General features: G+C 32.7%; 1 protein-coding gene across 3 annotated transcripts; it reads right to left on the bottom strand.

Annotated features, from left to right (window-relative positions):
* Nucleotides 1-9552: 9552 nt before the first annotated feature.
* On the bottom strand, nt 9553-16237 carry PTB1 (polypyrimidine tract-binding protein 1). Of its 3 annotated transcripts, none has more exons than XR_003631525.2 (10): nt 15756-16218; nt 14364-14573; nt 13508-13570; nt 13334-13407; nt 13106-13201; nt 11443-11500; nt 11264-11368; nt 11096-11177; nt 10303-10534; nt 9553-10206 (listed from the first exon to the last, which is right to left on the bottom strand). XR_003631525.2 is itself a non-coding variant. In XM_028210414.2 (10 exons), the coding sequence occupies exons 1-10, from the start codon at nt 15936-15938 to the stop codon at nt 9766-9768; spliced, it is 1425 nt and encodes a 474-aa protein (XP_028066215.1). In that variant the 5' UTR covers nt 15939-16237; the 3' UTR covers nt 9553-9765. The 3 variants fall into 3 exon arrangements, 2 of the variants coding, with proteins under 2 accessions (XP_028066215.1, XP_028066216.1); XM_028210414.2 differs by having other exon boundaries at nt 10422-10534; nt 15756-16237; XM_028210415.2 differs by having other exon boundaries at nt 10469-10534.

Genomic DNA, 16237 nt, shown 5'->3' with positions numbered 1-16237 from the left:
ATTCCTATCCAGAATTTCTTTGGATTCCTAGAGAAATTCTCTGAATCGAGTTTTATTTAGATCGATATTGATGAACCTTAGACATTATGAAAATATCGAATACCTTTTATGTTATAAAATCTTAATATTAGGGATCTTTAAAAAAAAAACCTTAATTTTGTGGATATAACCAGAAACAAAAAATAAAATAAAAAATTCTGAGACTACTATTACTTAGGAGAAGTGCCCACAATGTGAAATTACATTTTTTTTGCAAGTTTTTGTTGGGTCTATCAAGAAATTAAATTGATCAATATTTGTAGAGCCTTTTTAAAAATTAAATTGATTCGATAATTGTAGTTATATAATTTTGTTATAATTATCTTCAAAAAAATGAATAAATATGACTTTAAGAATAAATTATCTCTATTTTTTAAATACAAAAAAATAAAATTATGTAAGTGCAATTAGCAAATTAATTAATTTATAAATTTTTAATATTGATCATACACACGAGTCCATAAAAATCAATTGCTCAACATTTACAAATTGAGATGACTCCAAGCACTTTTACAGGAATCTGTACACTCACCAATCATTAACTCAAATGAGACTTGGATACGGAGAACCCTTTTCAAGGTTTAAGCAGCAAAAGCAAAAAATCAAAGGGACAATTATAAAAAGAAAATAGTTTTATAACAATAATAAATTAAATTTAATATTTTTAATTTTATCAATTTAAACTTTAATTATTTAATTTGATATCATTACAGCTTTATGATTGTACCTCATAAAATGGTGTCACTATCACATTCACTTGTCTCTCTTCTCTTCTTTGTAAATGAAAATGTTTTAAAGTTCTAATTACAGCTCTATTGAATTGACAATAAGCCCCACTCACTGATGATGTGATGCATGTATTTTTTTTTTCTTCGTTCCACGTCAGTAGAATTATGATTAGAACTTCAACAAAACTCTGATTAGAATTTCATTATTAGAGCTCTGAATCATAGTAACCCACATTGGAAAAGGGAAGCGAGGACTAAGAGTGGGGAACAATAGGTGGTGGGTGTGCATGTCTGAGTGGTGGGTAAAAAACCTTTATTTTAAATATTTTAAAAATAGAAGGTGTAAAGAGACCCCAAAAAAAAAGAAAAAAAAAAAAAGGTGTAAATAGAAAAATCTTGTCCTGTGTTTATGGTTGATTTTGTTTTTGTCTTGTGTATTTGCCAGAGACATTTTGAGTCAATCACACCCACAAAAGTGAATTTCTTTTGCACATTTGCTCTGAAGAAAATACAATATATCTAAAGAATCCAACGAGCCCTAATCATTGATTTTTTTTTTTTTTTGGGTGCTTCAATTGGATCACCCGTGTGAGTTTTAAGAGTCACATAGCGCTCAAATGGAGGCAAGGCTCTCTTCTCTTTAATTTTTATGATTTTTTACTTTTACATAAATATTTTTTAATTTATCTTATCTGCAATTTTATATATGTTTTCCTAGAACTCCTACATTTCATTTTTTTTAATAATCAAAATCCTATTAACTTTAAATAATTATTTTTTAAAAAATTTTCCTCATATACATGCATAGAAACACATTTTTTTTTTAAAAAAAATATATATATATATATATATATAAGTTCCAATAATATATATATATATACATACATAACAGCTTTTTTTTTTTTCTTTTTTCTTTTTTTTACTGTATCACGCCAACTGTCTGAAGACTGGGGGGCTGTGGCCCCTGCTAAGCTTCACAAAATCTTATACATTATATTTTGTGTTTCTTTGTATGTATATTTCTAAGGAGTGGCCCCTCAACTAAAGGCCAATTGAAGTCCTTAAATCGCTTTTTTCACATACCCATAAAAGATGTAGCTATAAAAAAAATATATTATGTTAAATTTTTGGAGAATGCACTAATAAATACCAAATTAATAACTTATCCACTGTTTAATCCTAAAAGTTTTCTTATAGACTGAAAAGTCCCATTACAATGTTTCAAATATCAGATTAATGTTTCGAACATTAGATTTTGAACATCAGATTAATGTTTGGAACATTAGATTTCGAACATCAGATTAATGTTTCGAACATTAGATTGATGTGCAAATGGGACTAAATGGAGCATAAGAAAACTTTTAGGACTAAATGGTTCAACTTTTCAGAAACTAGGACTTATGGGTAAATTTTCCTAAATTTTTTTAAAACTGATAAATTTTTTATTACAATTATGATCATCATGTAGTAAAAAATCATTTATTATTTTCTGTGTTATCATTGCATTGATAATATATACGAATTATATAACAACTATGATTAATTAAATTGATATAATGGTGATAAATGAGATGATAAATAATTTTTGATATGTCAATATGATCATTATAATATTAATTTTGAAGTTTACTCCAAATAGACTCTCATCATAATATTGGTAATATGTATGAGATGATTATTTACGTCTATTGTATAAGTTTTTATAAAATACCAAGATGAAAATAATTCTTTTGTTATATACAATGAGCCCATTTGACAAATGACTATTTTAATCAACAAGTTAAAAACAAAAAATTCAACTCATATTAAAAAAAAAAAAAAAAAAAAGTCAAATATTTCTTACCATTTACACTATATTTTATACATTTTTCTTAAAAATCAAAATGTCATTACCAAATATATTGATTTTTTTCATCTCATATTTTAGTTAAAAAATAACTAATAAGTCATTTCTCATATGAACCCAATGTAGAAAAAGTATCATTATTCTCTGTTATCTGAAAATTTTATGATATTTTACAATTTTTATAGTTAAAATATATTTTAATACAACTTATGTGTGATGAGTTCGTTGATGAATGAAATAATTAAAATTTTACTATCAATTTCTTACACATAGTTCAATCTTCTCTAGTTAAAATTCCGGCGTTCGCCACTGTCTGATAAAATTCCCAAACTCATTAAATTGAAATCTGACTTTGTAACCAAATTTCTTATGTTTTGTCGAGCACTTTCATTCATTAGTTTTTTTAATTTTGTATAAATAGTAATTATTTATATGAACTTTTAGAAATTCTTGAATTTGTAAGATTGAGTATTTTTTTTAAATTTATTTTTTATAATAAGTACTTGTACAATTAATAATGAACAACAATTCAAAACCCAACTCAATCCAACCCATTACTTAAAACCAAATTGAATTGACTCAAAAAATTTGCATCATCTAAATAGATTTTCTATCTCCGTCACTATCTCCACCAATTATACTTGCATGCTACAAACTTTTAAAAAAATATTTAAAGAAATAAAGAGTAAATTACAACCAAGGAATTGGACAATTTAACGACCACAATTCAGTGTAAGGATTGTTAACAATGGTACAACATGATGAATTTGGATCTCAATAATCGATCTCTCCATTGGAAAATGACATAGCCTAAGGCCTTGTTTGGCATGCAACAATTTTAATCTAAAGTCAAAAAGTTATTAAAAAAAATCAAAAAATCTATAACCTATATCAAAAAGTCAAACATTTCATTTTCTCTCTACTTTTTACATATCTTTTCGTAAAAAATCAAAAAATCTTTCCAAATATACTAATTTTCTTTACCTTATATTTTAACAAAAAAATTAAAAAATTACTAAAATAATTTATTCCCAAACGAGGCCTAAGTTGCTTTGGGGCCTGGTGTAGACAATCAAAGATTTTGAAACAAAGTACATGAGAAAAAAATGGGGACGTAGTAGCAATTGCACATGCTTGTGAAGTTGTAGGAAAATGATGTAACATATTTTTGTTGTTGTTGATGATTAAAACATCAAAAAAAAAAAAAAAAAAAAACAGAAAAACACTCGAGTCTCAATTTCACTGCCCAAAATGCTTCTTGGTGATCATTTCGAGTTGTTATCAAAACAACCACATTATGCTGCATATCGACACTCAGCAGTAACTAATGTTGTGTTTTGATTATAAATTTAGATAGCGATTTACTGAATTACTATATACTTACATGTGCGAAATTTTTTGAGAAGGGGGGGGGGGGGGGGAGCCATTTCCATTTGCATGTGGTTGGGTTACCAACCAGCATCCAGGAACCATCCATCAAGTGAAACTATGTTTAGGTGGCTGCAGGGTTAGATCAGAGAGAGAGAGAGAGAATTGTTCACAAGAAAATTTCTTGTTTGTGGTTTTACAAAAGTGGACCATAAAAACTATAAATACGACAACTATCCAAGGGGACAATTGTAGAATTATGCATTCAATGAGGACTATTCTACTGGCCCTCTCATTATCTGTCCAAAAAAATAAAGGGGAAAAACATAAAAAATCCTACATATACAAATTTCTCATCTAATTTTCTTACTATTAAATACAAATATATGAGCCTACCATTACTTATTGTGTAATGATATTCAAATAACAAATTCTTACAAAGTTTTTGTACAAAATAAAGCGACTACCTTTCACCTTGAAACAAAATGCAAATGAAGATTTTTTTTTTTTTTTACAGGAATGATACATCATTCTTCTCATAATTTCTTGTACAATTTTTATATATGAATAGAGTTTTCTTTTTTCTTTTTTTATTTATTTACTACTATGAACACCTTTGAATCTAGTAGAGACCATACGCAAATGATTTTTTCGCTAGTTTTTTAAAAAATTGTAAACCAGTTTTACCTACATACAAGGTCAAGATATTGGGATTTTTTTCTTTAAAAACAACTCATTTTTTAAGAAACACCATGAGTCTTTAAAATAAATTTATAAGAAAAAAGAAACAATATGGAAACATAAGATAGTTTTGAAAATTTCATTACTTCTAGTTTCTGAAAACATAAAAACAAAACAAAACAAACCACCAAACATCCCAAATGAATTATATAATTGAAACAATATGATGTTCCAAAATCGGATTCGAAGTTGTGGACATGTTTTTTAAAGTGAAAATAGGATAAGAATGAAAGAAAATCTTCCCAACTTATTAAAAACCACATCAAGCGATACAGACTGATGATGCAAAGGACGTTGAATAAAATAGGAGTTTAAATGAATCCAGCTTTAAACCACTCCTGACGTATACGTGTTATAAAGACACTGTGTCTATATGTCCCAGTAACAAGATGGTGACTAAATAGACCATACGATGGAAAAGCAACCCAATTCAATAATAATAAAAATAAATTAAATTAAAGCCTTTTGTGGAGAACAATTAGCAAACTGTTTTGACATTTTTATGGATGAATAGTCTATGGTAGTTTATACAAGTCCCAAGTGAACCCCGCGTGAAATTGTAGAACATACCCATTAAGCTAGATTTTATGGTGAGTTAAAATAGCACCCCTACCTACCCGATTTTAGACCACATAAAAATATCAAAAACAAAAACATATGCCTGTCAGTTTCACCCCTACATAAATAATTTGAATATTTTCTTTGATTTTATTTTTATTTTTATTTTTTACTCTCTTTTTTTCATCTCACACAAACTATGTTGAGAATTACTAACGATTAACACTACCAAAAGACCAAGAGATTGGAACTGCAAATAAGGCTCACACTTATTAGGCCTGGTAACCGGATTTGAATCTTACCAGTAGACTATGCAACTTTTTCATCTATTCCCCTACCCCTACTATTAGCTTTAAAAATTAAAAAAACTAATTAGTGAATTTTAAACCGGATTAAAATTTTCTACAATAATCTTGTAATAATAGTTTTAAGTAGTTTAAACTTAAACACAATCAATGGTGGATCAATTAAATGACTTACCCAAAACACAATTCAAAATGAAAGTTGAAAATGTATTGAATCTGAAATTTGAAAAGAACTTGAAAAACTTCCCAACAAAAAGGCTTATAGACAAATCTCAAATTGATTTTAGTGAATCCAATTCAAGTGAATAATGAACCTTTTAAGTGATGTCGATACAATTTTTTAATGAGAAATCCACTATTTTAGGCCAGTCATGAGTTGAGACTTTGGTAATGTGTGAACAAAACCATCTTCCATTTTTGTGCAGCTTTGGTTTTCAAAAATTACTCCATTATTGTTCCAACCAAAGACTATTTACTTGGCTGAGATAAGTTCACGGTCTAGGTCCAGCATAGCATATGCTTTTGACCTCCATAGGAGCTTTGATGAGTATTGCTTTTGGCGAGTTAAAAAAAAAAAAAAAAAAAGGTGAATTACACTAACGGTTCATCTAGTTTGGAGCTTATATCATTTTGATCTCTGACTTTTTATTTGTGACACATTTGATCCTAAATTTTAAATCTTATTCCAAATAAGGACAATTGAACATACTATTAATTTTTTCAAGGGCAAAATCGTTAATTTGATAAATATAAATTAATTTAATAAAAATAAATATCAAAAAATTATTTTTAAATTATTAAAAATTATTTCTACCTACTAAAGATAAAATTATATAAAATTAATAAATCTTTCAGACATTAATTTTTTTTACCAAATTATTTTTTATTATATATATGAATGATGATCATGTAAAATTAATTTTTAAAAATTAATCATGTAATTTTTATTAATTTTATTTTTGGTTGGTAGAAGTAATTTTTAAAAATTTTAAAATATTTTTTTGATATTTATTTTCGTCAAATTAATTTATATTTTATCAAATTAACAATTTTGCCCCTGAAATTAAACAATGCTATATTGAATTGTCCTTTGGAACAAGATTCAAAATTCATAGTCAAATGTGTCACAATTGAAAAGTCAATGGCTAAAATGACAGAAGCCTCAAACTATAGAGACTGTTAGTGTCATTTACCCAAAAAAAAATAAACACCCCCCCTCTCTCTCTCTCTCTCTCTCTCCACCCACACACATGGTGATCACATGGCTACAGTCCACAAAAAGACCCCTAAGAAATAATCCACAAAGCACCATGCGTGTTGCAGAACACATGGGGCCAACCACCATTTTTAGTCTTCACTCCAAGCTCTTCGCTACACACCACACCACACTACAGAGGAAGCCCCCCTTTATACGAATCAACATCCCCCATTTTGATTGCAGATCGTAAAACGCCTTTACTTTCTCTTTTTTTCTTGCCCTCTTCTGTTTGGTTCATTCTCTGTTTGAATTTATTATTTTTATTTTTTATTTAACACGACCTAAACTTGAAAAGAGGCTTTCCAAGTTTAAAGCAACCACCTAAAACCTACCTTCCTTGCTTAGCCCTGCGGATAGATTATTTCAAGTCAGTGTTCAACCCCACCATTAGACTCAGAGGGTATAGGCACACCACAATTTGGTGTTACCACATCTTGAAGCCGCCATGTTTTGTCCAAACAATAAAATCTTAATTTAGAAAGGAAAAAAAAAAAAAAAATCCCCATATCCCATAAATAACTCCTGGCAATTACAATCCATCTTCCATAGTCTGTATCTTGGAAACTATATCAATATCCACATACATTTCGTGTGCCTCAAGTCTAGTAAATATATATACGTGTGTGACACGGGTAATATTATATATGTATTATTCCCCTTCTCCTCTTTAACAAAACAATTGTAGAAGAGGTACCAAATCCTAGTTAGGCTAACCAAGCCAATCAGACTAGGTAGTTAGATGCTACGATGTGTTCACTCTGCTTTATTGCAAAGCTTTGAGATTCCCACGATACTTGTCTTGTGGATTATAAACTGAAAATTGGTTCTTTCTAACAGACAAGTCCCCATCAGAAATTTTTCTTAATCTTCCGTGGGTAGTCTTCAATCAGTCGTTAGCAGAATGTGACGATGTCAATGTATGTGTCGGTGGCATTGGACATGGCTAACAAGAACATGATATATTTATCACAGTTCAAATGGGACCAATATGAGCAGATCTATGTGGATGATGTAAACCATGTTCTATTGTTCACAACCACATTCTCTAATGGTCACTTGGACAACGACGTAAACCCTACCCCCAACACATACATAAAGAAGGTTTGTTTCACCCTTTTTCTTTTCATGTCACACACGCATGCGCGTGCGAGAGAGAGAGAGAGAGATCCAGCATATTCAAAACAATAACAATAATAATAATAATAATAATAATAATGAATATTTAAAAAAATGATGAATCCTACCTGTAACCATTATTTTATAGGATGGGGTAAGCCTTACACGTAATGACATTTGCTTTATGAAAAATAAATAAATAAAATATATCAGGAAGACAAACATTTATTTTTCCTAAAAAGTAGTGACTTTTATGACAACAGATGCAGTTACATATTTATATCAATGTGCATGCCATTTAACTTAGATATGGATATATGCTTAATTTATGCAAAAACATTCTATTGGTAAAAATTCTAGATCAAACTCTAATTCAATTGGATGCCAATAGGATACCTCTTTGAACTTTTGATTTGCTGCTTTATTCTATTTTGTTGCTCATGTGTTTACATTCTTTTGACATCTTTAAACTGTGTTCGGATCATCTCGTGTTTGGATCATGAACTTGTAGAAGAAAATATATATATATATATCTCCAAAAAATGAGGTGAAAGGCAAATTTTTTTAACAAAATTGTCTTTTTGTTTAATATATACTGCAACATTTTCTGGATTTTGTTTTGTTTTGTTTAGAATTAAGAGAATACATATGCTTGGATTGGAGAAATGGAAAGTGAGAATCTTACTCCATACCTTCATAAATCTATGGTGTAGGTGCATCATCAAGTTACTCCCAACCAAGCCAAGTGAGAATCTCATTCTCATACTCTATGGGAATCTCACATTCCTAAATTATTTATGAACATAGAGGAAAGCTACGCCGGCAATTTTTACAAATCATTGTGAAGTATGGCTCCTTACCCATGTCCTCCCAGCAAAAAAGTAGGAAATTTTCTTCTTTTCCCGCTATAGTTTTCCTCACAAGAACTGTTAAACCCTCCCCCAACCCTTACTTTCTAGCTGCTGCCTTTTCTCCTAAGCCTAATTGGCATTCTAATTTTCTTTCCTCTATTTTAGAAGGATATACAAGATTCAAAAACTGAGAAAGAAGATGAGAACATCTGCTAACAACTCATTTATACCCTCCGAATACAGCAGATGGCAGTAGGATGTTAGCCTGTAGGATGAAAGCTTATAACCTAACTAAAAAAAACCTTTGTAGCAATCTTGTGTCCCAATCAACTAGGATGATTACATGAATTATTTTTTTGTCATTCACTCTGTCAAGAGCTGTATGCTTGGTTAAATGAAATAAATTCATACTTGTTTTTTTTTTTAATTACTGCAACCCAGATCAATTTAGGTTTTCCCCTACCCATACGAAACATCTCCATTTATGGTGATCATATCACTCTTACCCCTAACATGACAATTTAGGTCTTCCTCTTCCATTTATGAGTTTGGGTTAAGTGGGGTTTGGACACTTGAAGTTTCTTTTAGGGTCAGGTTTTGGATGGTCAGATTAGGCCCAATAATGCTTGGGTGACCTATGTTTCCTTAATATACAATGCAAACCTGGCCTGACCAAGGCCAGCCCATGTCCACCCCTAAACCACATTAATTGCCATCTCAAATGAAAGTCAGAAGATCAAAATTTTCTAATGCCACATTTAGAGCTAAACATAAAGAATACAAGCTAGGATATCATCCAGTTACAGAACAAAGCAAGAGAGAGACACGAGACTTTAGTAACTGCAAATTAAACAAAGGCAAAAATAAATTTTTTTGTGCTTCAAGAAACATTCTAGGAGGAAGAGGTAAAGGCTATAAAGCACAGTATCTTCAAGAGAGAAACAGATACAACTTACTAACCATAGTAAGGAGACTGACCTGGAGGCAAAGAACCACCAGGTCGCATATTGGGCTGATGCACAGGCTGAGATACTCCCAGGGGAGACATAGTGGGACTGATTTGGCCTGATTGCACAAGGGGTGATGAACCACCAGGAGTTGATGCAGAAGCATAAGCCTGAACAGAAGACAGAGCATATGTTTGGCCAGGAAATGTTCTAGGAACCGAGACAAAGGTTGGTCTGCCAGCCTGCATGTTTGGATCCCATGAGGGCACTCGTCCCACAGAAGATTGAGCCGGCATAGCACCACCACCAGCAAACTCACTCCCAGGAAACATTGGAGAGGCCTGAGGATTCTGCCAAACTGTTGCTGCTGCAGGGACACCCGGAGCCTGTTGCATTGCAAGCAAACCTGATTCGGGAATCGTGTAATCTCTACTCTTGTCACTGTATGCCTAGAACAAAACAAAAAAAAAACTAATCCAATGCAAGGGAAAATATTTCCATGGATAATAAAATTAAAGGGTGAATTTAAGTGTCAAGAAGCATACATTCAAGGACAAATCTTTTTTCGATCAACAACCGACCCACTTTTTCTTGTAACCAAGTCTATATTTTTTCCCTCTTAATTTTTCTTCATGAACATCAACTCAAAAGCACATATTTATACCTTCACATTGAGATCAGTATGACGAGAGTATGATAGATGAAGCTTACAATAGCCACCATCATATATGCAGTGTCCCTCTAAAGCATCTTTCGCAACTGCTGCAGTTGTGACATCTGCACATGTAACAATTTATAAGTCAGTGACCAGGCTCCAACAAAAAATAAAGGGTAAAAGAAAGGCCAAAAGCACAAAGAGAGATAGTTGCTCTTTGACAATGAAAACGATATTGCATAAATCGTAAAAAGTGAATCGAATCATGAATCAATTGTGAATAGTGAGATTCATCATAGATTCGTATCAATTTTTGATATCACAAATCATAAGATTCTAATAACAGAGATGCAAACATAAATCTCCTGACTTCTCGTGTAATTGAAGAATCATATTCAGTCCAATATTATACAAATTTTCTATCGCATATCCGAGAGTTAACATTCATAGAATATCTAATGACCCCACAAAGATTGTTACGGTCTAAAGTTCAGAAGTTGTCTTGTCAACCAAGACAATAAATGGTTGAGAAACTAACGGAGTTTAGAACACATCTTAGTCCCTAGTATGCAAGACACTTCAATCAAGAATTTAAACAAGGGGACTACAACTTCCCATGAACAACAAAATTCTTACATTAACTTTACGATGTCTAGATCAGTGGAGTCTTGAAAAGGACCTACCAGGATATTGAATAAGCGCTTGGGTCCCCCCATTCTTCTCAAATATGGCAATTTTCTGAACAGTGCCAAATGCAGAAAACACCTGAAATACAGGAACCAAATTGTACAATACAATACAACAAATAAAATATACTTACACATAATGAAGTCTCAAGTACAATTCATTACCGTGTGAAGGACATCCACTGTGACAGCGTACTGCATATTTTCAATTGATGCAAGAAGCACATTACTCTCGAGTTCTTTTTTCTTTCCATCAGGACCTACCGCAGGCTGCATGTTACAGCTTGTTAGTGTAAGCTTAAACAATCCGTAATACAGTGAACATCCAAAATGTAAAATCATACCTGAACAAACCCCTCAATAGCAGTAGGATTAACAGGAAGATATGGATTTGTATAATCCCTGTAAAGTTTAAAAAGATAATTAAAAAATACATGTATCAACCATTACTAAAAACAATGTAATAAATTCAAGGGACATTAAATCTCAATTAAAACTCAAAAAATAACAATCACAAAGCATATTCAAAGATGTGAAATTTCAGAAACTAAAAAAGAAGCATGTCACTATTGTCAATAGCAAGAAAGAAATATAAGTTCTCAGATCAGAAATGCCACAATGGTTCAATTTGTTGACTGTCGGAGTAAATGTGCATGAAATGATGAAGCTAGAGAGGCAAGTAGTCACAGAAGCAACAAATTTGACAACAAGGGAAGCCATTTAGATAAAACCAATCAAACATAGATAATTAGAACCTAGCAATCTGGAAAATTATCACAAGGGCGTGGCACATTCTGGCTGCCTTCTAGGGTGTAGCATCTAGAAAATGCTTTCATGACAAACACTGCACATAAATTAGAAATGAGACGAAAAGAAACCATTTGTGTGCTTCAAGTACCAAACAATTGTAAAAAGAAACAATATGCAATCTCGTTGAACGCATAAAGGTTTTTTATTTGACTATTATGTCTAGAATGTAAAAAAAACTAGAATGTTAAAAAAATGAACATCTGCCAACTAATTGACAACACGAAGCTTTCTTAAAGAGTGGTTGCCTTATTAAAAATGTGAAAATATAGACCACCTTCAACATACTCCACATGTGACAATTCCACTAGACTCTGCAAATGTAATTGCATGAGAAAAAGTACAAACAAGGAAACACACATAAATTAAAGCTGATGGTCGGTGGAGCAGGTTTTTTTTATAACAAGGGATCTGATATCAAATCTCTCAAATAGTTTTTTGCACTCAGGCCTCGTTTGGGAACAGGTTAATTTAATAACTTTTTGGCTATTTGGCTAAAATATGAGCTAAAAAAAACTAGTATGTTTGGGATGACTTTTTGGCTTTTTACAAAAAAGATGTGTAAAAAGTAGAGAGAAAAGAGAATCTTTGACTTTTTAGTATGGGTTGTTGGCTTTTTGGCTAATTTAATAAATTTTTAGCTTTTTGGCTTTTTGGCTTTTTGGATAAAAAGTTCGGTTGCCAAACGAGGCCTCAAGCAAACCATAAAATTTGCTTATGAAACCTGATTCAAAAACCAATAACAATGTGGCATCCTATTAATCATGGAAACAAGATGTTTGTTTAATAAGAGACAAGAGAAACAACAAAAGCACTAATAACAAGACCAAAAGAACAAGAAGTACAACTAAAATTGAAGGTGTCCTTTTGAAAATAAGCAAATATTCATTCAATTGATTTATTACATACAAACTAAAGCACTCTAAATTTTCAACTAAAGTGAAATTACAGGAACACATTAACCCCACTACAAAAAGATGAAGAAAATTACTAAGAGGCCATGAAAAACACATCGGTGTTATAGCTGCCGAGCTTCACTAACCCCTATATGACAAAAACCACACGCATAAATTAGCAAGACCTCAATTGCTAAAATCAAAATCAAAATCACAGAAGCAAAATTAATGATGAAAGAGCAAGTGTGTACACAGATAAGAACTAAGAAACATGATACTAATGGCTCAACAGTTTCCTCATTACCTGCTCCGATGAGATTGGAATTTAATATTCAGGTCTGTATGCGCAGAATATGAGATGCGCAAGTGGCATGAACCAACATGTTCTGGAAGCAAGTACCTGAAATTTGTTACATGCCAACCACATATCTACCAAAGTGAGAACTCCCAATCCCGAACTTAGCAATTTCATAAAAAGGGAGAGAGTAGGCACAAATGGGCAAGAATAAGAGAACAGAGAGGGAGAGCATGCCTGGGTATGCTTCTTCCATCTAATGCTTCCCTTGCTGAAGATGCAGTCACAGCATCACTAAATTGGATTAATGCCTGCCAATATACAAAGCAAGGCAGCAAGTTCAGAACGGCAAAAACAGAAAAATGCAGTCTGCCAATCAAAAGAATAAAAATGCACTTTTCGACTTCACACCTGAAAACCTGCAGCCTTCTCGAAAGTAGCAATCTTGTGCACAAATCCAAAAGCTGAGAACACCTGAGAAAAATTTCAAACAGATCTGAGCATGCCGCAAAAGAAAAGGGTAGAAAGTACAAAATGGTTAGCCATTAAAAACCATCCCAGTTATCAATGCAATGGGACAAGAAACAAAATATCAACAGATAAGTGCAGAGTGACACCTGTATATGTAAGCGTGAAGATAGACCTTAGAAAGGAGTATGACGCACATGATAATATATCCAGACTGTTTCCAACAAAAGAATCTAAATAAGAACCATCATCATCTGTGATTTAACCAATTTCAAACAAAATTGACACATAATTTAATTGGGATTCTACTTCTAAGAATGAGTGAACCCATAACATCGTAACTTGTGCTAAGGGCCAAAAACACTACCTGAATTTGGGAATTGAACACTTAAAAAAGGAAAGAGATGGTGTGAAAGTAATCAATGAGCAGTGCAACCAGGTTTGAATGATATGACAATTTGAAAAATAAAATAAATATTTGTCCCCCGAATGTATAAGAGAGAATGGGCAGTAAGGATGAGATTAGCAAAATAACGGGATAAGTTTCCCACTGCAATAAAGCAGGGTGGATTTTCAGGTGAGAAGCTACTGGATTATGACTGTACCTTCTTCACAATAGAAGTTTAGAAAACATATAATGAGGAAAAAAGTAAGTATTTCCCATGTAAACATATACTCCAAGTCCAAACTCAAACCAGCCAGTCTATACAACTTAGATCAGCTAAACAAAACAAGGGTCTGCAATATCTGATAAGAATCAATCTAGCAAGCTAATAAGTTATGGGTGAAAGGCTCTTACCAAGTGAATAACATCAATGCTGACATCACCAGCTTCTACTCCCTCAATAGTAACCAGCAAGACATTTCCTGGAACATCTCCTGGACCTTTGTTGTTGACAATTTCATGTCTATTAGAATATTGAATGTAAACAGTTTTCCCACGAACCTGTGCTGGTTCTGAAGATGAAGCATAATATGTAACCATGTTAATGGCCTGATTTAGGTCTGCCTGCAATTAAAAATCAAATATTTCGGCTGTCAACATAAAGCTTCCTCCGAATAAACAAGGACAAAGCAAGAAAAAATGAATCCACAGTGTTTAAAGCAAACAAAGAATATTAAACACTGAAACACACCCAGCGAAAAGTTCAGTCCTGTACTAACCAGCTTATACAGTCCACATCCAAAGTCCAATACATAGTTTAAAAAATCAGCCATTACCATAATTAATTCCAACACAAAATGGTATGGCCAAGATCCGATACTAATACTGGTAGGCAAGGATGAAGGGAGGGCGGCATGTGCCCCTGAAAATCTGAGAACTTTTCTATATATGTTATATGCAAGGATGGAGGGCGGGAGACCTGCCAAGAAGTTCCTATATACACTGTTATACATCTGCTGTGTTATATATATGTGTACTATTGTTCCTAACCACCCATTGTGGTTGGAATCCTCTAAATAGGAGAGCAATGAGGCTTCTAGTTCTACACATAAATCAACTCTTGACTTTTTCAACTGGTTGCAGATTCCCAAAATATTTAATATTTTAAGATTCCCAAGCTATTTAATATTTTAATATAACCAACTCTTAACTCTGCATCTCTTTACAGAAGTATGGCATTGCCTCGCATCTAGTAGCACGAACCTTCTTGGTAGCTTATTCAACTGCAATATCACCAAACATCTAATAATATATGGTTGTATCAATATCTCTCAATTTCGATTGTGATCCTACTGTAGAAAAGTGCGTACAGGCCAATAACAGAAAGTATTTCCTAAAGACCTATTTTCTCCTTTTTTTGCTAATTTCTCCTTCTTCTTTTTTTCTCATAAACTTGTATTCAAGTTCAACGCTATATCATGTTTATGGTTGTAAGAGCACTGGACAACAACACCAAATCTAACATCACTTGAGATCGTAGAATAATATGCCTAAGATGGTACCAAACCCTAATTCATCAAATTCAATTCAAAGTTACACATTAAAACGATAGAAATACTCACGAATTCAACAAAGGTCCGTTTGCAATTACCTATCGATAAGCACATGAATTTCCCTATGCATCCCAACACAAATCTAACATCGCTTGAAATCATAGAATAATCCACCCCTCTATTGTACCAAACCCTAATTATACATTTAAAAAAATAATTAAAAATAATTAAAAAAATATATAGAAATACTCACGAATTCAACAAAGGCCTGATTACGATTGGCGCCAACATTGCACTTGGTATTGACGATCTTGCCGAAGGGCTTGCAGAGCTCGATGAGTTCCTCTTCGATGCACTCCCAAGGAAGGTTGCGCAGATGGAGGACTTTCGATGGCGTCTGGGTGTAGCGGAACTGAGGTTGCCCCGACGTCGACATCGGCCGATTACAGTTGAAGGATCGAATCGGTGCGATGTCAGGCTAAAATTAGTGAATTAGGGTTCGATAATTTAGGTTTTAAACTGCCGGAGATGTTACCGGTGGTGGTGGTTCAGAAAGATCTAGCAATCGTTTTCCCCCTTTCGTGAGTTCTCTCTTTCCATCCTCTTTTTTTGAACAACTCTTTCCATCCTCTTCGATTCGGTAATTAGTTCTTTCTCCTGCGCTTCGCGAGCGTTGTGCTGATGGCCACAAAGTCACGCCCGTTTATGGCCCGTTTGGTACCACTGTAATAAATT

The sequence above is a fragment of the Camellia sinensis genome, chromosome 1, assembly GCF_055761805.1.
Source record: "Camellia sinensis isolate YWXY chromosome 1, ASM5576180v1, whole genome shotgun sequence".
NCBI classification, from domain to species: Eukaryota; Viridiplantae; Streptophyta; class Magnoliopsida; order Ericales; family Theaceae; genus Camellia; species Camellia sinensis.
Note: the sequence above shows the minus strand (reverse complement) of the source record. Positions and strands in the feature narration are given on the sequence as shown.